This window comes from Thamnophis elegans, chromosome Z, assembly GCF_009769535.1.
Source record: "Thamnophis elegans isolate rThaEle1 chromosome Z, rThaEle1.pri, whole genome shotgun sequence".
NCBI lineage: Eukaryota > Metazoa > Chordata > Lepidosauria > Squamata > Colubridae > Thamnophis > Thamnophis elegans.
Window position 1 is genome coordinate 82,856,059 of NC_045558.1, and position 24,118 is coordinate 82,880,176.

The 24,118-nt window shown below is 40.4% G+C and overlaps 1 protein-coding gene across 1 annotated transcript in view; it reads left to right on the forward strand.

Annotated features, from left to right (window-relative positions):
• The first annotated feature begins 5,974 nt into the window (after positions 1 to 5,974).
• Positions 5,975 to 24,118, forward strand: part of SLC9A3 (solute carrier family 9 member A3) — a 63,235-nt gene continuing 45,091 nt past the window's right edge. The window contains exons 1-3 of the mRNA XM_032235895.1: positions 5,975 to 6,014; positions 7,234 to 7,347; positions 10,045 to 10,059. Coding sequence (XP_032091786.1) covers positions 5,975 to 6,014; positions 7,234 to 7,347; positions 10,045 to 10,059 — 169 coding nt within the window. The remainder of the gene's footprint in view (positions 6,015 to 7,233; positions 7,348 to 10,044; positions 10,060 to 24,118) is intronic.

The window sequence follows — 24,118 nt, forward strand, 5'->3', positions numbered from 1 at the left end:
AGTTGTGGGTGCTCCATCACTGGAGGCTTTTAAAAAGAGGCTGGATATCCATTTATCTGAAATGGTATAAGATCTCCTCCTTGAACAAGGGGTTGGACTAGAAGACCATCAAGATCCCTTCCAACTCTGTTATTATATTTATGTTACATTTTTCATTGCTATTTCTATCAAGCAGGAATTAATTACAGTATTTTACCTTTAATTATAATTCTCAATAGTGCAAATTCAGATAATGCAGATCTGCATTAGTACAATTTTATATTTTGATAGATTGTAATTTTTTATATTATGGGTATATATTATTGAATCCAGTAATGGTTTCTTGAGGAGGGGACAATGGCTGCTTTATTTAAGGTTGGTTTAACACCTAACACATATAACACCTATTCCCTTAAGGATGCATTCACAATCATATGGATCCCTAGGTCATCTTCCAGGAGGCTTTAACTAAACAACAGAACATGCCATTAAATACATATGTGCCATTTAATATTCCAATAATTCTGTCCACTTGCTCAAATCTAAGAGACAACAAATAAACCTCTAGTGATCATGACTCAGTAAATTCTCAGTCAAAAATCACCAACTCCAGGCTGTGGATTGGTATCAGTTCTTGACCTGTTAAGAACCAGGCTGCACAAGCAGTGGGCAAGACAGTGAAGCTTCCTCTACCCATGTGCAGGATCTAAACTGTGCATGAAACAATTTCCCCTGCCCCGCATAGTCCATGGAATAAAATTTTTGTTCAGAAATGGGTCCCAGATGCTAGAAAGGTTGGGAAACAATAAATTTAAATCCAATGCAGTTGGATTCCAATTCGGTAACATTCTTCAGATAATTCGCACATCTGTCCTACAAATATATCCTTTGTTCTCCCTACCCAAAGGATCATCTTAAACAGAAACGTTTTTGCAGTGAGTGAAAAAATAATTACAATAATTATTATACTGTAATGCAATAATAATTTTTAATATAGTCTCAATTGGATCTTCTCTTCATTTCGCATTCTAAGATGTTTCATCTCCTAGAGTGATAATCCTAGAGGAACACTCAGAATTATGACAAAAAGAGTCCACACACATGCCATCACATTCCCCTCTTTGGAGAGCATTGAAACTTCAGTCAAACCCATAAAAATCTTTCACAATCCATAACCATACAGTAAGTGCTGGGGCAGACTTATCAAAATAGTTCTTACTTCCTCACCAGAAAGGAACACATATACAGGGATCCCCAACATCCAGGTCACAGACCACTACTGGGCCTTGACCTTTTCAGAATCGAGCCATGGAAATGGTGGGCGCATTCATGCGCACAATGCATCCCCAGTCATGTAAGCAGCAGGCGGCACCCAGTGCATGTGTGCCCCTTTTTAGATGAAAGGCAGTCGCATGTGCCCATCGCTTCCACAAATGGAGTTGGGCCCATGCGTGCTTGGTCATCCTGTGTGCGGAACCATCCCCCCTCCCCTCTGCCAGTCCACCAAAGCTGAAAAGGTTGGGGAACTCTGACCTACAGAGAACTTCAACACTAATAGAAAGTTATCTTACCTTAACAAAGATGCTAATAGCAACATTCCCAAACTTCAAATCATGTTCTAGGTGCCTTGAGACAAAAAACAGGTCTAACAGGTAACTACCCCTCTAAGTTAAGCCTTCAATAATCTTCAATATCATTTGTCCCAGTATGAATAAGAAGAAATAAATAGTTTTCCACATATTTTTGTTTCATTGTTATGTGCTGTGAAGACAAGCACTTTTTAAAAATTAAACTGCATTAGGAACTCAACAATTTCCTCACTGAAATGCCAGAAGGAACATGAATTTATTGTTCATTGCTCTGGGTCCCATGTTAGTCATTTGGACCAAACTAATCCATTTTACAGTGATCACTAAATAAAGTTAGTAAAGTATATATTAATAGTATTATAAACTCTATGGAATCTTATTCAGGTAGCATAGAGGCAAGATTATCTTTCATGTTAATTTGTCAAGAATTGCTGCACAGCAGGTTTGTTAACATCACCTTTACAATACATTCAGTAAATAAACCTCTAGGGAAAGGATATGGAAAGAGACAAGAGGTAGCCTTAGGTGCTATGCATATGCCTTTTTTAAGAAGAAAAAGAAGTTGCTGCAGGAATAGAGATATCTGTCCTTTATTTAAGCTCCCATTCAAATTCATCAACAATTGGAAAAGGATTCAGGCTGATGGTCAAGCCTGATTTCTCATGCCCCACTTCAGATAGCTTCTACAATTTACTGATTATACTGGATAAGAATACTCATTGCCACTTATTTCCATTTCATAGCAGTATATTTGCAAGGTGTTTTTTGCAATCATTTCTCTTTTTTTCCTTTTTCAAACTTATTTCTGTGTGTTTTTAGGAACAACTCATGCAAGGAATGCATGCTGTGCTCAAATAATTAATTGGCAATGCTCAAACGAATGGAAGATTGCAAATAAAAATGAATTGAGTATTATCTATTTATTTATTGTATCACCTATATCCAGTCTTTCATATAAATTGTAACTGTCTAAAAACAGCAAAAAATAATGACTAAAATAATTACAATAGTTAAAATTATATCATAGAAAATATTAAAATCAGCTTTGATTAATTTACTCTTTTTAAATGATTTTTTGGCATAGTGCTTTGAAGTTGGAATTGATGTTTAAATCATCAATTCCAAGCAACAATTCAGATTAAAGGATTCTCAAAAGATGGGCGCCCAACTTTGACTTAAAATATTCATTGATAGATGTTCAACCTCTTTCTCAATTTATACCATTTTTTGGTCCCTGATGTCAGAAAGGTTGGAACTGCTGAATTTAATCCAATGCAATTGGATTCCAATTCAGCAACCTTCTTCATATAATTCTCACACCTGTCCTACAAATATATTCTTTATTCTCCCTAGTCAGAAGGATCACTTTAAACAGAGATGAAGCTATTTGCAGTGCGTGTAAAAATACAATAATTCTAATACACTAATGCAATAGGCTCAATGGGATCCACTCTTCTATTTGGCATTCTAAGATGTTTTCTCTCCTAGAGTGTTTCAAGGAGCACTCAGGATTATGACCAAAGGAGCCCACAGAGATGCCAATAAATCCAAGACTATCACTTTCTTCTATTTGGAGAGTATTGCAGCTTTAGTCAACCCATACAAATCTTTCACAATCCATACAGTAAGTGCTGGGGCAGACTTATCAAAATAAGTTTTACTTCCATACAGCATGGAACACATACAGCAGGGTGCCCAAATCCTGGGTCGTACCCTCTACCGGGCCTTGAGCCTTTCCGAATCAGGCCGCGGAATTGGCAGGCGTGTGCATGCGGACATGCATTCCCACTAACGTAAGTAGCAGGTGTGTGTGTGTGTGTGCGCGCACACACGTGTGTGCTCCATTTGTGCAAATGGCAGTTGCATATGCCTGCCACTTGCTCAAAGTAGCTGCCCATGCACACACACTTGCCCACTGCTCATGCAGAACTATTCCCCCTCCTCCCGCTGGACCACAAAGCTGAAAAGGTTGGGGAATTCTGATCTGCCAAGAACTCCAAGCTATAGAAAGTTATCTGATCATGACAAGATGTTAATAGCACATTCCCAAACTTCAAATCATGTTCTAGGTTGCCTTGAGGCATAAAACAGGTCTAACAGGTGATTACCACTCTAAGTTAGGCCTTCACTAATATGGGTTAGACCTATGATTTTGCAGTATCTATGGAACATTCTATACCCATGGAAGTCAGATTAAGTCCTCCCAGAGCATACAACTGGGGAAGTCCAGTACCAATCCAGCCATAAGTAGCTTTCAGTAAGGACGCTTACTATGTAGCAGGGAAGGAGGTAATAATAGTCACAACAACCTGATCTACTTTTTACTATCTGATATTGCTATCAGGGTTTACAAGCAATTATCTGCAGGGCAATGCCTCCAAAAGCCATAATGGATGTCATGGATGACTAGTCATCCCACTAGTCTTGCTCTGGAGCACAGCTGATTCTACATTCAAATCAAGAGTGCCTATTTCTGACAGGAATGTCCTGCCTAGCCAGGTCTTAATAATACTATATGTACCAAATCGACCTTCCCACCTACAATTAGATTTGGATGAAAAATCTCTTATTGCAGACTAACTACATTCAGAGCAACAACTCTGAATGATTGGCTACCTGGGGCAGAACAGAAAGGATGAAATACTGAAGTGAGCAATCTGATTGTGCTGCCAAGAACCAATATTTTTTGCTGGTTCTTAGGTACAAAATCCCCAGATTTGAACAAGAGCACCTAGGAATGGCCCAAGATGAATCTAAGATGACCATTGGACCTAAATGGAAAGAAGAATCTTGAGAAGTGTGATTTATACTTGTTCTTGCCTAATGGGTTTTATATAGTTGACTTTTTGTGTTTAATTGGCATCCCTTTTATTAATCATTTATATTAAAAGTACAATTTGACTGGTATTTCTGTATTAAATGATGCTTTCAATTATATCCTCTCTGGTTTGTGACTTCTCCCCCCCCCCCCAAAAAAAATCCTGCTTGACTTTGCAATTAGCTTTTATATTCAATTCATTTCTGGAAGATTTGTTTATTATTTGTTTGTTTATATGATTTTATCCCACCTTTATATTTTATAATAACTCAAGGCAGCAAACATACATAATACTCCTTCCTCCTATTTTCCTTCACAGCAACAACCCTGTGACATGGGGCATTGTACTAAGAGAAAAAGGTCCCCCCAGGTAACTTTTATGCTTCAGGTGGGATTACTATTTCCTGATTTCTAGGGCCAGCACCTTAATTGCTAGACCAAACCACCTCTCCTATTGATTAAAATACAATATAAAGATTACTGCCTGGAAATAAGTTACAGTTTCTTAGTTAATCAATTTTTGGTGGCAGAGGCACTGTGGCAAGTCCTTCATTGTTTCCAAGATCTGGTCCCTGTGGACCAGATCTAAGGACCCCAGGGGCCAGATCTGGCCCCCAGGCCTTGAGTTTGACACCCCTGAGCTAGAAATTCCAAACCAAGTATAACTCCTAGAAATCTTTTCCCAGTTCTTCCCTAGTCCAGGTAGAATTTACTGCCATTTAGTCCCACACACATTTCCCTCTCCCCATGCCTCCATAGTCAAGTTGCCAATTAAAGTAAAGCAGGAGAAAGGGGGAAGTGGAATCTTTTTATCCAGTCTAGGCAGAGGCTGTACTTGAGAGATACAGCTCTGCTAACACTTTTCATCCCTCTGCTAAGAGTAGAGCAGGGCAGTGGAGTGAATTATCTCACTTTAAAGGAGGGCTGTCAAACTCATGAGATGCGCCACATGCTGGCCAAGCCCCACTCCCAGTTTAACGAAGGGGGGGAAAGTCACAATACATCACGTGATGACGACACAAGTTTGACACCCTGCTTTAAAGTAACCCTCTATAGCTTGTCCTGATGCAATGCTGAAGATTAGAGGAAGAATTGCTGTACCCCAATAACTTTGGAACTGCGCACTGAAGTTGCAGAAATGCATTTAAATCAATGGTATGCCTGTACAGCAGTGAAACTTGTCAGGAATGCTCCTGCACCATGCCTAAACTATGGAGGATGGTTGGTAGTTTTTTGTGTGGGAGGTGCTGATTCCTGATAGATCTAGTATTGTAGATGTCCAGCAATGAATGTTTTTAAATGGCCATTGACTCTACCAATGCCAAAAGGAAACAGCCCAAATGGCCAGGATAAGTATACTTGCAATAGCCTCAAGCAGTAATCAGAATAAGACAATCTTGCTTTGAGAAGATTTGACACATGCTGACCACATAGCACAGCGGGTGCTGCTGGAAAGAGAAGGAAAAAAACCCACTTGCAATGGAGGAAGAAACTGCAGATGGAGGTTTTCTTCATGTGAGTTGGAGGCCTATTGAAGCACATTCATGTTTTGCATTCATGTTCTCAATAAATGCTTACCAGTGTCGCAATGCTGCAAGTAACAGATCACACACAAGACCTCAGAGAAGGTTAGTTTTGAAAAAGGGATGCCCAAACACCCTGGGTGAGTATAATTATTGGGAAATCTGCCTATCTGATATGTGTTAGATAAAACTACAACTTTATATTTACAGCTACAACTGAATATTTAACAATTTAATCCAATGCTTCCTTAGCTATGAGGGCAAGCAAGCCTCCTATTTCTCCCAAGATTTGTTTATGTTTAAACAGTCATTCAGTGGCTAATTGTATTCAAATGCCTAAGTGCAAACAATTTGCTACTATTTCAAGCCTGCAAGGCACTCATTATGACCCAAACATTTATCTATGAGTCTGTTTTCCCTCAAGCTTTTTCTCCCTAATCACCTAATAGATAAGTGGTTGTTTGAACTCCAACGCAAATCTAAATTGCTTGTGCAGGAGGTTATTAGTCTTGATAATAGGCTCAGCGGCTGTTTTTCCAGTAAGAGATACTGAGTTCTTTACAAGCCCTACTTGTAAAGAAAGGAGTCTATTTTTAAGGGATCAAGTCCACTGGTTTCTCTTTACACCTACATACCATTGGAATTATTTTCTCTGATAAAAGAGAAATTCTTATATTGAACCAATGCTTTTCCTTGCTATGTCTTATGTTCTCTAAATCAGTGATTCTGCTGCTGCTGTAAGTGTGCTGTTTTTGAGGCAGATGGTTTGTAGTTGTGTTTCTCATAACACCACAAAATACCAGAACAAAGTGTAACATTCAAATATCTGCAAGCTTTCTCACATTAACATTGCTGTAACTCCTCAAGATTTGCCATTGATGTTTCTCAAATGGAAAAATTATAGTCAGAGTTGATCAGAACAGATTTGTCAAGAAACCTCCGCCCCAAAGCACAGGTAATGAAGGCAAATGTATAAAGGCAGCTGCAACTATGGCATGGCTGACCCCTGTTGGTTATATACAGCTGCACAAGCATATGTAATACTGTTGATACCTAATAGCAGCAGCAGTAGCAGCAGTAGCAGCAGCAGCAGCAGCAGCAGCAGCAGCAGCAGCAGCAGCAGCAGCCTTTCACCTTTGGAAATTTATCAGATCCAGACTCTCATCCAGTTTTCCCTGTTCAGGGATCCACTTCAGCCAATGAAGACAGCAAGCAATCTTCGCAGATATTCAGTAATTTGAAAACCTATATTTAGAGACTGCTATGATGGGCACAGTGCAAGTTTGGGGGATTTTCTTGGTTTTTTTCCTTTTTCCTGTTGCAGCAGAGATGGAAAACAGCACTCTAAAACATACAAATGAAAATTACCAAATCGTCACTTTCAAATGGCATCATGTCCAGGATCCTTATATTATTGCTCTCTGGATTCTCGTGGCCAGTCTGGCCCAAAATTTGTAAGTCTGAGATTCTTCTTTGTGCACCCTTTACCTAGCACAGATTAGTTTTTTATACAGGTTTTGGCTAATGCTTTATTTTTAATAACTTTTACTGTTTGTGTATTGAATTGGTGGTTTAACCAGTTATTTATTTTAACTCAAAATACAATTGTGCTTGTTGCTCAAATATTTATTTTAGGCATTAAACCTAGGAATGGTTTCAGATTATACTTTCCCATTAGCTTTATTCTCTGCTATTTTTCTCTCTCTACAAATGGCATATGATTTTTCTGAACAATTACGGAGAAAAAGATGGATTAGTTGCATAATTTTCTTTGATTAACACACTATGAACCATCTAGGCATCTTCTATGCTTCCATGCTGTACTGTACTTTCCATGCTGTACTGTATTCTGAAAAGATCCTAGAAACAAAGATAACTGGGCATTATTAGGATTGTGAGATCAAATCATATCTTGTCTAAACGGAGAAGTGCAAATATGTAGTTTTCTATATATGGAGAACTGCAATAGTTGCATTATTTAGAACCATTTTTCTACTCTATAAAGCACCTGTTCCAGAATTGTAGGAGCTTGAAATTAAAAAATTACCTCAAAATAAAATTTGGAAAAAGACGATTTCTGGTACTTTATCAGGGAATCATTCCATTTTTTAAAAAAAGGATGGATAATGATAGCTCATACAATTTATAGGCATCACAACGTATGTAGTGAATTGGATGGAGGTATTTTTGTGTACATTAATATACAACTGGATTACTGTACATCAGAGAAGAACAAAATTTCTAGCTTTGCAGATCTACTTTGTTTATTAAAATTAAAACAATGCAAAAAGCACAAAAAGAAGGGAAAGTCTAAGAATATTCTGAAGTTGCAGATTAATTTTAAATCGCAGTGTTTAAGCTTTATTTCAGCTGAGTAAAACATTTATTATTGGTATACTGAAAGATTTGGAAATCAGTAAACTGCTCCCTTTCCCTGATCTATCTATATTGCTTTAATATATGGAAAAAAAGAGAAAGGTATGGAGTAGAAGAAAGCATACATACTTAAAAGTACATTCATATTTATTAATCAATTTCATCAATTCCAATCAATTACTTTACTCAAAAGAATGGGTAATGAGAATGGATAACAAAATCTCATTGATCTAAGAATCATCACTAATCAGAATAGGCATTATTGGGCTATGCCTGAAGTCAGCATTCTATGCCCATTAGACCAAATGTACCCGTAACTACATTTTTACAGACTTAAAAGTTCTCACCATAACAGTTCTTAAAATTAGCAAAAAAAAAAAACTATCAATATTTGTCAATTTGATTTCTCTTTTTGTTTGTGAACTTTCCCTGTCCTGAAAGTAGATGTATTATAGCCTAATAAAAACAGGGGGAGAGAAACAAAATTTAGAGTATATTATATACTTATAATACTCTATATTATATAATATAGAAATATAGAGTCTAGAGTAGGGGGCATGCATAAGTGCTCCAGTATGCCTAACATCCCTGTCCCCATTTATTTGTATCCATTTCCTGTGTTCTTATTCATGTTTATTCTATTCCTGTTATCTTGTACATGAGTGAGAAACTAACTAACTAACTAACTAACTAACTAACTAACTAACTAACTACTAACTAACTAACTAAGAGTATGGACTGTAACTTTTAAAGGGGTTTCCTGCCTCTAGACTCAGTGAATTAATGCCCATACCCAGCATAATTTATTTTATTATTCACAACAAGCAGATCATATGAATTTAAAATCACAACCTATTCCATATTTAAAAGAAACTAAGGAAAGTTATCACAATAACCATTAATCTTTCTGATCTGCAGAACACTATGTAATATTTGAACTACCCTGATATCTATGTATCTGGGTTTAAACCTGTAAGCAAAATGTTTTTGTAATATATCAATACAGTAATAATATGAACACACAAACACACACCCACCATTACAGAGAGTGCATAGAAACCTATGTTTGAAATTAAAGGATTCCCAAGTGCCTATAATGTAAATATAATTGAATATATTATTGCCTTAGACATTTCTTACATACATCCTCCTATTTCCCTAAGGTTTGTTTATGTTTAAATATCCATCTGACAATGTAAGTGTGCCAATTATACTCTATAACTTAAGTTTACTGAACTTTTTGCTTTTATTTTAAGCTTGCATTAAATCCAAATATTTTGTCTATAAATTTGTTTACTCTCAAGACTTGGAATCTGAATTGATAGTTCCAAAGAAGAGAGGAGCCAGGATTGGCAAACAGTGTTCTGAGTTTGAAATTAAATATTGGAGAGGATAGAAATTGCCCTCTGTGGTTTGAGTTATGACACAACTTTTCTAGGAGACCCTGGCAGCCAAATACACATGAGCTAAATTAAGCTCTTAGGTAGGCCATCTTGTCCATGTATAGCTCACAGAATTCTTTTATCACAGAGCAGGTTAATGCACTTCATAATCCCTATAAATGAACCCCATTTTTTTGGATTGCAATGATATACATAATAACAATGCATGTTATAGAATGTGCTAATCTGAAATATTATAAAAGAAGCAGAGAGTGTACAATAGATAGTCATGTCTACAATGTTAGCCAAACAACATTGTGTATGGACAAACTTATATAAAAGTCAATGTAGCATAAAGTTTAACCCTGTATTCTGAGAACTGGTAAAACTTGGTTCTTTGGTACCCTCAGCTATGTGCCCCATCAACCTAATCACTTTTTGTCAGGTCCAATCTACCTCCCATGATAGAAGTTGTGGAGATAAAATGAAGGAAATCTTTGTATGGTGAGACCTTGAACATAAGGAGAAAAGGCAGACAGACAGACAAACAACGAATAAATTCTAACTATTTATCTGGGGAGCTATTAGGATCAAAGGCCTTTCCCAATTTCATAGATGATCTATAATTTCTTGTAATGATAGTGGATTGTGCATCTTTTTTAATGTTGTTGAGATATCTTTTCCCATTTCACTATTTCCCAGAAATTAATAATTTTCTGTTCAGTTGCAATTGTCTCCAGTATATGCAAACTTGCAACTTTGGGTTACCAATGTTGGTGGCACATATCACTATTCAGACTCTGCATTTGTTATCAATTCATTTCTGCTCAATTGAAGGGCTGGTTTTGACCTTAACAGAAATGAAATCTCTACTGGTTTTTTGCAGGTTCCTAAAAACCAATATTTTTTGGCCAGCCTCTTTGATTTAAGTTGTTGTTGCTATTCTCTGCTTATTTCCTTTCTTGTGTTGTTGATTTTTATAGGGAGCTTTAATACTGTATTTTCTATGTGAGCCATTGAGAATCATTTTTATTGCAATGGCATACCTATATGCTTAATACACTATATAAATGAGATAGAAATTAAAAACTGATGATTAATAGATATACTATATAATTGGCCTGAATTCCAGAAATAAAAATTCATTGCTTGTTTTTTTTATCCTGTGACTCAATAATTTGATGATCGAATGATCCAGTCATTCCATTTTATTTATCATATCCAATTGTCATTTTGTATTTCTTGTACTCCCCCCCCCCCGCTGCTTTGAGCATAACTCAAGGCTGAATCTCCCAATATTGTATTCTTATATAATTTTGGTTACATATTCAGAGTCACTTGGACATTGAATTGATTTTAGTAATAGCATTTAGCAATGAAAAATCACAGGTAGAATGCAGATTTTGCATGGTGAGTGTCTTGGCTTCAATCTCTGATACCCTCATTTCAAACAAGGATGTATATATGCACTTTCTTATAACTGAAAGAGAATGATTTTATCACAATAACAATACAATACATAATTTCTTTTTTTCTGCCTTGATCTTTTTATTACTGAATTTAAATTATATAAAACCATCTTGGTCAGTAATACTGCCTTATGTTACTACTTTCCTTTCAAAGCAATCACAGCCTATTTTCCCCCTAGTCATCTATCCAGAAATTAGCTATTCCAGTTATTTGCCTCTCATATTTCATTTGCTGAACTTCAGCAAATTAATCCTTTTATTTGCCCCCACCCCATCTTTTATTCTGTGTATCTTAAGAAGTGCTGAGGGCATCTCAAATATTTGCCTGTCTGCCACCTTTTAATTCACTGTAATAGTACAGAAAAATGTTATAGGTGCATTTCCTAGTTTCTATATAGTGATAGTTTAACTTGTAACCTGTCCTTGTTATTATATTGTAATTTGACTATTAGCCCTTCCTGTTTGTCAAGCAATGAAAAAAACCCACAAATAATTATGTTAATATATTACTTTATAATACATTAAAAGAATATTCCCAGTTAATGATCTTTGCAAATGAATTAAAAAGGAAATGAAAAATTCCATCTTTAGCTAACTGCTAAAGAACAACAATCAAGTAGGAAATTGTCTTGTCAAAGTCCAAGTAAAATCAAAATTGAAGAGAAAATTTAATCTGGCAATGAGAAACATTCATATGGCTTGTGATTACATATAATAATGTAACAACATTGCCAAAAAGGTACTAAGAGTTGTTAAGCTAATCCTGGGTAGCTTCTTCTTTGTAACAATTTGGAACCAATTTAAGTATAATGACAATAAAGATTATACTATACTACTAATCAGAGCATACAAGGAATAAAAGTTCATAGACCAATTCTTGAATACAGCTCATCTGTTTTGAACACACACTGCATATTGGACATTAATACAGTTGAGCGAGTCCAGAGATATTTTACGAGAAGAGTCCTCCACTCCACTGCTCACAACAGAATATCTTATGCCACCTGACTTGAAATTTTGGGTTTAGACAACTTAGAACTATGCTGCCTTTGGTCTGACATAAGTAAGGTGACCAGATTTTCAGATTGGTAAAGAGGGACACCTTTGACGGGGGGAGGGGGGGCTTGATTAAAAATTTTATACGGAGCAACAAAATTTTCATACAACACAAAAATAGTATTGTAATATTTTTTTTTATTTCAACATAACTACAATTTACAATATAAATTGTAACTGTTGCCAAACATCAAAATTTTGATCTTGTTACCATGAGGATGCTGCAACGGTTGCTAAGTGTGAAAATGGTCGCTAAGTGTGAAAAATGGTCATCAGTCACTTTTTTCAATGCCATTGTAACTTTGGTCACTAAGCCCATTATACCACCTTTCTTGCCACAGTTCTTAAGTGAATAGCTGCAGCTGGTATTTTGTATTGAATCTTTTTTAAAATAGTCTAAGACAATTTAAAAAGATTCTATCCAAAATACAAATACCAGTTGCAGTTATTCACTTAAGAACTGTGGCAAAAAAGGTGGTATAATGGGCTTAGTGACCAAAGTTACAATGGCATTGAAAAAAGTGACTGATGACCATTTTTCACACTTAGCGACCATTTTCACACTTAGCAACCATTGCAGCATCCTCATGGTCACGCGATCAAAATTTGATGTTTGGCAACAGATTTGTATGTATGATGGTTTCAGTGTCCTGGGGTCATATAATCACCTTTTGACAAAGTCAAATGGGGAAACCAGATTCACTTATGTTACTAACTTATCAGCTACAGTTATTCACTTAAGCACTGTAGCAAGAAAGGTGGTATAATGGGCTTAGTGACCAAAGTTACAATGGCATTGAAAAAAGTGACTGATGACCATTTTCACACTTAGTGACCATTTTCATACTTAGCGACTGTTGCAGCATCCTCATGGTCACACGATCAAAATTTTGATGTTTGCAACAGTTACAATTTATATTTGTAAATTGTAGTTATGTTGAAATAAAAAAAATATTACAATACTATTTTTGCGTTGTATGAACATTTTTGTTGCTCCATATAAAATTTTTAATCAAGCCCCACCCCCAGTCAAAGGTGTCCCTCTTTACTGAAAATCTGGTCACCTTGCTTTTTAGGATGCTGTCTAGATTTGCCATAGCTTTCCTCCCCAGGAGCAAGCGTCTTTTAATTCCTTGGAATTGGGTATGTCTAGTTTAATAAATGAAGGACCGAGGTATTGTATTGGGGTTGCTGCAAATTAATATACTTAATAACTCCATTTTTATTCTTTATTTTTTAATAATAATTTTCATAACAGTTGCTCCCATTTTTGTAATTACTGTTTTATATTATTATTTTAGTGGATTGTTGTCACTCCTGAGAGTCATTTCTATTGAGATGTACACATTTGAACAATAAATGTATTTATTTTCATATTTAAGGAAAGGCATCATCTATAAACTAAGCAAAGGTGTAGCTTCCAAGATGTGCCCTTGGGATCTTGAAGTTGGTGGGAATCTACTCAGAGATTAATCGAGGAAAGCTTAATAACAGGGAGTTCTTAACTTAAATCCACACAGAATAAAACTATTTTAATAAATCCTATGCACAATAAATAAAATATTATTTTAAAATACATTAAAAAGAAAAGAAAAAAACCCACTTACCAGCAGGCTTGCACTTCAAGTAAACCCAGAATGATGTAGATGTTAATACAAAGAACTGAGCAAATTGAAATGGTGAAATTAGTCAGGGAAAAATGCCACCATATTTCGGAGCAGTCTTCCAACCTATGTGCCCCTCCCCCCGGAAAATCTAGGAAGTAACCTTTCTAGCCATTTCCTGCAGCTCTATGGTACTAGATCATTTTTTTCTTATAAAAGTGAGTAAAAACGGCGCGGGGGGATGGGGGGGAAGGTCCGTTTTGTTGCTTTAACGTTTTAATATCTTCAATGAAAGTACTGAGACAGAGAGAGAGAGGTTAGACAGGGTGTCTTTTGTCTTGGCCCGTTAGGATTTCTTAAGCAAATCCACTGGGCTTTCAACATGAAGCCAGAAAATCGGACTTTTTTAAAAGGCGGAGGGACGCGGGAAAAATTGTTATAAAGCGTGCTTATCACGCTGAAATCGGTACATCTGGTCACCCTAGACATAAGTGTAGTAAATAAAATTATCTACTACAATGTTCTACTTGTCAATGACTACCTCAGCTTCAACCACAAAAGATACAAACCTAAGGTAAACTGCACCAAACTTGATTGCAGAAAATATGACTTCAGCAACAGAGCGTTCAATGCCTGGAATGTGTTACTTGACTCAGTGGTTTCTTCCCCAAACCCGCACAACTTTAACCTTAGACTAAGGTGACCAGATTTTCAGATTGGTAAAGAGGGACACCTTTGACCGGGGGGGGGGGGGGGGGGGGCTTGATTAAAAATTTTATACGGAAAAATTATACAGAAAAAATTATGGACTGTGCCGAAATGGATAAATTAACGAAAGAAATACAGCTGGGTGAGCTCTCCGGTGCCCCGCGCTTTCCTGCCTCCTTCCATCACGACCCAGATCACAGACAGTGGTTACATTGAGGAAATGGGGATTTTATAGTATCCTTCCCCTGGAGTGGGTAGGAAATGGTGATTTTGCAGTATCCTACCCCTGGAGCGGGGAGGGAATGGGGATTTTATAGTATCCTTCCCCTGGAGGGGAGAGGAAATGGGGATTTTGCAGTATCCTACCCCTGGAGGGGGGAGGGAATGGGGATTTTGCAGTATCCTACCTCTGGAGTGGGGAGGGAATGGGGAGTTTATAGTATCCTTCCCCTGGAGGGGAGAGGAAATGGGGATTTTGCAGTATCCTACCCCTGGAGGGGGGAGGGAATGGGGATTTTATAGTATCCTTCCCCTGGAGGGGGGAGAGAATGGGGATTTTATAGTATCCTTCCCCTGGAGGGGAGAGGAAATGGGGATTTTGCAGTATCCTACCCCTGGAGTGGGGAGGGGAATGGGGATTTTATAGTATCCTTTCCCTGGAGGGGAGAGGAAATGGGGATTTTGCAGTATCCTACCCCTGGAGGGGAGAGAAAATGGGGATTTTGCAGTATCCTACCCCTGGAGTGGGGAGGGAATGGGATTTTATAGTATCCTTCCCCTGGAGGGGAGAGGAAATTGGGATTTGCAGTATCCTACCCCTGGAGTGGGGAGGGAATGGGGATTTTAAGGGTGTGGAGGACATGCTGCCACCACGCGATTTTCCTCCTTTCCAGCTGGGTGGCGGAGCGCCTGGGATCTCCCTAGGTCAAAAGCCGAGAGGAAGGGGGGAGATTCCATATGAAGGCATCCCGAGGCTCTACTTAACCCATGCGGGAAGTTTGGGGGGGGGGTTGCATCTTTTCCCTGGCTTCTCCAAACTTGAGCTTCGTTCCTCCCGCTTCCGCTCCTTCAGCTGGAGACAATTACAGACACACACCCTAAAGAATCCCAGGCACACAAACAAGCAGCTTCCCCACCGTGGGCTTTGTTCTTAACCGACAGCGGGCAAAGGGAATAGAGAGAGGCGGTGGCGAGGCTACCTTTTGCGGGGAGAGCAGGAGCTTGGCCAACCGTGGAATGGTGCCCCGGGGCTGGGATCCAAGGCGCGCTTAACTAGGCGAGGAACTTGTGCGGACCCGCTGGGGCGTGGGAAGTGAGGAAAAGAATAGAGACGGGGGGGGGGGGAGAAGAAGAAGCGTGCCGAGCTGTCATCGGGGCTGCTGAAGCTTGCGAGGGAGATCTAGAAGCAGATGGGATGGGACTTGGAGTCCTATGATCTTGGCGAGTGGGGATTCCTGCAATGGGATTTGGAGTCCTAAGACACTGGCCATTGGGGGCTGCTGCGATGGGATTTGGAGTCCGATGCCCCTGGCGATTGGGGGTTCCTGCAAGGAGATGTGGGAATAGGGGGGAGGGGTCTGCACAAGCCCCCCCCGACCCCCTTCTTTAGAAGAGCCGGAAGCATTAGAGGAGGGGGCTTTGCACATCCCCCCTCCCCGAAGCCCAGCGCCTGCTTACAGCAGCCCCAGATCGCCAGTGTCTTAGGACTCAGCACGCTTCTTCTTCTCCACACGCCCCACTCTCTAGTGGGAACTTTTCCTCAGTTCCCACGCCCCGGCGGGTCCGCACAAGTTCCTCGCCTAGTTAAGCAGGCTTGGATCCCAGCCCCAGGGCACCTTTCCACGGTTGGCCAAGCTCCTGCTCTCCCCGCAAAAGGTAGCCTCGCCGCTGCCTCTCTCTATTCCCTTTGCCCGCTGTCGGTTAAGAACAAAGCCCACGGTGGGGAAACTGCTTGTTTGTGTGCCTAGGATTCTTTGGGGTGTGTGTGTGTAATTGTCTCCAGCTGAAGGAGCGAAAGCGGGAGGAACGAAGCTTGGAGAAGCCAGGGAAAAGATGCAACCCCCCCCAAACTTCCCGCATGGGTTGTAGATCCCTTGTAGTGGGAGGGGAGGAAGGGGAGGGGAAGAGGCTCCACGGGTGGGGGGGAGGGGGGAAAATGGGGGACGCTGCGGAGGTCAAGGAGATGAAGAATACCTTCATTGTGCCAGCCATCAAACCCTTCAGATCACTATGATTTCGCCACCGCCATTTACAAGGAGTGGGAAGGAGAGGAAGGAAGGAGAGAGGGGGGAAAGAAAAGAAGAAGGGATCTACATGGCTCTCCGGCTGGAGGGAGCCGTGCGGGGGGGGAAATGGGCATCTGTCAAAACCCCGAATGTCGTCTCAGCCTCAGGTGGCTGCGGCAGAAGCAGCGATGCTTCACCGGGAGCGACCTCTCTTTTCCCACTGCATAGGGATGTGAGGAAAGGGCTCGGGCGCCCAGTTTTCTCTCCCCCCTTCTTTCCTTCTCTCCTCTCTGCTCTGGAAAAGGAGCAGCGCTCTGGTGAGCCCCAAGAGATTCCCCCGTTCTCTCTCTCTCACTCGCTCTCCCGGCCCTTCCAAGCCGAGGCGGCGGGGGCAGGAAGAGGAGTCCGAGGGGGAGGGAGGGAGGAAGGGGAGGGTGGCTGCGGCGGCTGGGTGATGGCCAGCAGCGGCCGAAGCGGGGGGAGGGAGAGCGAGATTTTGGTGAGGCGGCCGCGGGAAGGACCGAAGGAGGAGGAGAGGACGGGGCTGCTTGGGAATGGAGAGGACCAGGGCGCAGAGGGAAAGAGCAGCGCACGCCTAGCCGCCGCCGCCGCCTCCACTTCGGAAGGTTCCTCCAGCGGATTGTCTTCCCCGCACCACCCTCGCTCTGGGAAGGAGCAGTGCTCCAGCGAGTCCCGAGAGATTCCCCCGTTCTCTCTCTCTCGCTCTCCCGGCCCTTCCAAGCCGAGGCAGCGGGGGCAGGAAGAGGAGGCCGAGGGGGAGGGATGGAGGAAGGGGAGGCGGTGGGCGGCGCCTGGCAATGGCGGGATGGTGAGAAGCGAGGCGCCACCAGCAGTGGGAAGCGACCACGAGGGAAAGAAGGTGGCGGGGGGACCCACAGCTTGGTGGGCATCTCCTCACGGGACGGAACCCTCTCTCTCTCTCTCTCTCTCTCTCACCGCCGCCCCATCCTGTGGCTGCCACCATGGACGGGGAGGAGGAGGAGGTGGAGGAAGAAGAAGAGGAGGAAGCGGGACAAATCCTTTTGAGAGGGGATGGACGTGACCTGGCAGACACAGGGAAAACTCCGCAGGGCACGAAGGAAGCAGCGCGGCAGCGGCGGAGCTGGGAAGGTGCTGCCCCCGGAGCCCAAGGGTGAGCGGGCTGGCGCGCAGGCGCCTTTCTTGCACACAGGATGGGCGCAACCTGGGAGACACAGGGAAAGGCGCCCGCTCACCAGTCCGCCCGCCCACCCTTGGGCTCCCGGGGCAGCACTTCCCCAGCGCCTTCCTTCGCGCACTGCAGAGTTTCTCACACGCAGGACGGGTGCGACCTGGCAGACACAGGGAAAACTGCACAGGGTGTGAAGGAAGCAGCATGGCAGTGGCGGAGCTGGGAAGGTGCTGCCCCTGGAGCCCAAGGGTGAGCGGGCTGGCGTGGGCTGGCGAGCGGGAGCCTTTCTCGCACACAGGACGGGCGCAACCTGGGAGACAAAGGCGCCTGCTCGCCAGTCCGCCCGCCCACCCTTGGGCTCCGGGGGCAGCACCTCCCCAGCGCCTTCCTTCGTGCCTTGCGGAGTTTCTCGCACACAGGACGGGCGCGACCTGGGAGACACAGGGAAAACTCCGCAGGGCGCGAAGGAAGCAGCGCGGCAGCGGCGGACCTGGGAAGGTGCTGCCCCCGGAGCCCAAGGGTGAGTGGGCTGGCACGGGCTGGCAAGTGGGCGCCTTTCTTGCACACAGGGAAGGGGAGGAGGGTGGCGGCAGCTGTTTCACTAACCCCGCGCAGGTTACTAATTCCTGGTTTACTCACCAGTGAAGCAGCAAAACAAAGCAAACGGCCATGAAGGCGAAATGAAATGGAGACTCATGCGACTCATGCGGCGTGCTAAGCGGACTCCAGCCAATCAGTGAGCTGGCTGGGATGGAAAACTTTAAGCACGCCACGTTTTCCATCCCAGCCAGCTCACTGATTGGCTGGAGTCCAGGCCAATCAGTGAGCGGTAGGCTGGACTGGCTTAGATTTTTAGAAATAGATGGGAGAACTAACGAGTGAGCTAGCAGCAGCTGATGGGCGGGGGAGCCAGCGAGCCCCAAAATAAAGCAGGTTTTTTTGAGAACCGGGCGGGACGCGGGAAAAATGATGAAAAGTCATGCCTGTCCCACCAGATGCGGGACGTCTGGTCACCCTACCTTAGACTGTCTACTGTTGACCTCACCCCCATTCCTAAGATGTCTGTAAGGGGCGAGCATAAGCACACCAACATGCCTACCATCTCTGTCCTAACAACCCCATTTATTCGTATCCATTTCATGTATTCATAATCTTGTATGTACTTATATCTATTATCTTATACACACTTGACACAACAAATAAATAAAAATAAATAACACATGCCTTTAATGACAGGCACTATTCGGACAAATCTGTGCAACTAACATAGGGCCAGAATTTCCTGATGTTTTTATGGTTGGTGAAAAATTATTTTGTTTTACAATATTAAATCTACTTTAGTACATATGATAATATGAGTTTCTCCATTTGTGATTTTCCATTTGTGGTTTTCCTACAAAATGGAAAGAAAACAAACTCCCTGCATCTGTTTCCTGCATCTGTGGTTAGAAAGGAGCTCAACAACTTCACAAAAAAGCAGAGACCCCACAAGGCTCTAGTACCTACTTTAGTTTAGTGAATCACATGCTCAGAGCAAGATGCAAAAAACTATAACCATGACAAATACCTATTCAATTCCATTTAAATATTCTACTATAAGTGCCTATCAGTTCTTGAAGTGCTCATAAGCTATGTGTTAACCATTACCATTTTCCCTAATGTTTAACTAGAATCTGCTGCATTCAATCCCATTTTTGCAGTTTAAAACTAACTGCAAACAGAGTAGTCCATCCCAACAAGACTGATACAGAATGGAAAAGCAAAGTTTATCTCAAGCTGTCCAACAAAGGTATGAATAGAGAGTTTACCCCCCCCCCCTTTACTGTTCCAATGACAGAATCTTCAAAATCACCAGATATGCTCAAGCTTGATAAAAAAAATCTAAAGTTTCAATTATTCTGTACATGAGCTGAGATATCACATTCTTGGAACTGTCTTGCCTCCCCCATGGTTGTGAGGATTGGTTTATTTCTAATAATGAGAACATGGACAAGAACCAGATTTTTGCTTCAGTAGTCTAACATAGGTTTATGGAAAGGAAACAAAAAACACTAGGTTATTCAATATTTTACCACTGCTTTCTCTAAGTGGTCATTTAATCCTTTCTGTTAAGATATTTACAAATCTTATACAATCATACATTTTTGACAATAGGTAGATATTGACAATAGGTAGACCTATATAACAGGTCTACCTATTGTCAATATCTACCTATTGTCAAAAATGTATGATTGTATTGTTATATAACAATATAACTATATTTTGTTGCTCTTAAAAATTAAGTCAAGAAATCCAGAATATTAGTGTAGCCACAATTGAGACATCTTACCTTATTATCCAGGTAGAGGCAAAAAAGAAAGTTCATAATCTTTCAAGTTCAGATCTTATTTCATGCCAACCCCCCCCCCCCCGCAAAAAAATACTCATTTAAATTGCTTTCTAAACTGAAAAGAACCAGTGTAAATTCTATTATATGCTGTAATAATTATGGCTCAGCAATTATTATATCACTTCTATAAAACTATTTATTGTGTGTTTCTGGGATTGAGATAAAAAAAATTATATGATAGTTTTCTGATATAACAGTCAAGCTTTCTTATGCAATACAGTATGGTGGTGATATTTTTTTTGTTTTTATTTATTTGCTTATTGAGCTCTTTATTTTGACTAAGTCAAGCTATTTAGAAAAAACTGTTAATACTACATCTCTTCAATAGGAATTAATGAAGTCCCCATTTTTTCCTTCAAATTTCTTGAAGTAGTTTAAACTGAGATAAACTGACAGATCTATCAGCATACTATGAGAAAATGGAATTGATTTTACATCATTAGGCAAAATATATTGGAATAGCCATGCCCATGTTTGAAAATACCGCTTCTATCACAAGAAATAGGAAAACAAATTGGAGATCATCTAGCTCAACATGGACTAATAAATAAATTGCAGCCCCCTGCAGGTGGCCATCCTATCTCTGATTAAAATTTTCTACTGAAGGATTTTCTACTACTGGTATCTGCGAGGCAGTCCTCCCACCACTTAACAACTACTATTAGTATTGTTATGCTGACATTCAATTGCAATTTACTTCCTTGTAATTTGAGGCCATTTTTTCTTGTACAATAATTCAATTAGCTTAATGGAGCAGTACTTAAACACCATTGGTATTGACAAAATCACCAACCATCAATTGCAAAAGACATCTTTACTCAAAACAGCTTACATCTTGCAACATAACCTCTAACACCATCAAGCATCCACATCTGCCTATCCCAAATCCTTGGGAAGGATTCAATAGATGGATTAAAATGCCAAATTAAATCTAAATATCTGATTGTGTGACAAACCATTCACAGTAGCAAAATTGGAAGAATTGTAAAAGCTTACTCAAGGCAAAAATAAAAAATCAAAGCCTTGACAGAAGTAACTTAAACTGTAGAGACAAATCAGGGGAATTGGCAATACAGGAAGCTAGCATACCTACTGAATTATTTTCATTCTGAAACCAAACACACTCTCCTCTGCCTCAGAAAGAACAATAAAACAAAAACAAGTAACAACTATAGCCAGCACAAACTGAAAATTACAGGCAGAATCTCTTATTTCAATCCAATCACAAATCTTTTCACTAATTCATAAATAAAACAACTGCAGTGAATCAATCATCATCTAACAAAGAAGAAACAGTGCAGTTCTGGGTACAGATCAGAGGTAGATTGCTGCCAGTTTGGCCCAAACTAGTAGTAGCAGCGGCAGGAGGCTCTGCCCACCCACCGGATACTTCTGCATGCAGGAGCACACTCAAAACAGTGGTAACGAAATTGGCAACCCACCACTGGTACAGATATGGAATACGCCAAAGAAATACAACATGAATGCCGCTTGGTTAAATGAAGTGGATAAGAAAAAAAGAAAGCTGAAATGGAAAAACTTGTAACAACAGCAGAAGTGGTGGAGAAAAGAACACCAAAAATTCATCAACAACACGTGAAGATAAACTGCATGGATTTTGGCTGAAACTCAATCTACCTTCACTTGTTGCTAAGCAGTTTAAAAATATACTGCAAAGAGCTAGAATTGAAGAGTGGCTAACATCTGGCAAAAACTACTGATAATAAAAGATCCAACCAAAGATGCAGCACCAGGCAATGACAGAACAATTGCCCTGCTTACAAAAAACTTTTAAATTGCTAACTGGTATGGTTACAGATGCAGTCCAACAGCATCTAGTTGAAAACAAGCTTCTTCTACCTAAGTAGAAAGGAAACCACATAAACAGCACATGAACAGATCAACTTCTAATTGACAAAATTATTTTGGAAACTGCAAGAGAAGGAAGACCGACTTGAATGTAACATGGATAGATTACAAAAAGGCATTTGACCCCCCTGTCACATGATCAAGTGTCTAGAAAAAACAACTTTGGTAGAAATGTCAGAAGCTTTGTGCAAAAATTGATGGCACAATTTACTGATGCTGGTCAATTATGATAAATTGGGAAAGGGTAACTCAAGAGAGGAATCTTACAAGATTGATTTTTCTCCTCTCACAAAGCACAATTTAAACACTTTTTAAAAGGACTGTATCAAATATTTGTTCATTATTGGTTCTACTTTCAAATTGTAAATGAAAAAGTGAATTTTAACAGAGAATTAAGTGTCCTTGACAATGTTTTTCAGTGGTGTTTTATTTTCAGCTGAAGCGTCAGCTGACATGAGTTTATGTATACCCAAGGCAACTATTTTTAATTTTGTTCTGCTAATTCCACTTACTTTTATTACTGGCCTCTTAACATTTTTATTGAAAAAGGACCTAATAAAACTAAATGCTATGTGTAGCCTGTGGTGCTACACTTGAGAAATTTATCATGTATTCAGCTAAAATAATTAAGAGCATGAAATGTAATTCATCTCCAAGTTCTTCCAATGAAATGTTTCCCTCAACCACACAGAGGTGTGATCTTATGCTCAGATTTTGTGTCAGTGCTGCTTATAAGATAAAACTTACACTGTGGAAAGATAAAGGAAGTCTACAATATCTTAGAATCATAGGGCTGGAAGGGACGTTGGAGGTCTTCTAGTTCAACCCTGCACAAAGCTGTACAAGGCAGGAGTCTTTGTACCATCTCAGACAAATGGTGTCCAATCAGCTAAACTCCTGATATTTGCAACATACATCAAAGAATGGATACATAGAAAAAAAAATATTCAGATGAAGAGGAGAGGTTTTTAATGATAGAAATAGAAACAGAACAAGAAAATTCTTCTCTTAGCAATATACGCCCCAAATAAAAAGAAAAAAGAATTTAACAAGAAGATCCACCAAAAAATAACAGAAATAGAATATGAGGATATATGTTTAATTGGTGACTTCAATGCTATAATAGATATCAACAATGACTACAAGAGTATGGCTAAACAGTAATTGCAATGTTAATCACCCTAACTGTAAGAGGAATCAGAAATAGGATGCCTTTTGTGAACCTGACCTAAGGTGAGATGACTGCAGGTTTCCCACCCTCCACCTTTTGAACAGGCACAATATTAAAAAGTTACCTTTGACCAGCCAGAAAAAGAGAAAAAACCCAAATTTAACCCCTCCCTCAAATTGCAATAATTGTAGGTCTAGGGATCTGAGCTTCCCATCTTTGCAACTATTTTTTAATCCTAAATTAATAATTATTAATAATAATTCTAAATTTTCTTAATGGGATTACAACCATTAATCTGCAACCTCAAAGCCAACAGAAGCCTATTAGAATCTTCACTGAGCTGAGTTACCTCCCCCAAAGAACCTGCAAGGGCTTAAAGGTAAAGGTTCCCTCGCACAAATGTGCTAATCGTTCTCGACTCTAGGGGGCGGTGCTCATCTCCGTTTCAAAACCAAAGAGCCAGCACTTCTGAAGACATCTCCAAGGTCATGTGGTCAGCATGGCAAAATGCTGAAGGTGCGTGGAATGTTGTTACCTTGGTGGCCCCTATTTTTCTACTTGCATTTTTTACATGCTTTCGAACTGCTAGGTTGGCAGAAGCTGAGCCACTGAGCCACCACCTCCCACCCTAGGCCTTACAGGAACATAATTTAGCATATAAGGTAGGGTGCCCTGTTAGACCTTAGAAGCATAGTATTTCTGCAACCCTGGAACAACTTTTGCTGAAATAGAATTTAAAATGAAGAACAATCAGCCAATTTTGCCTGAGCAGCTGAATCCAGATCAGAC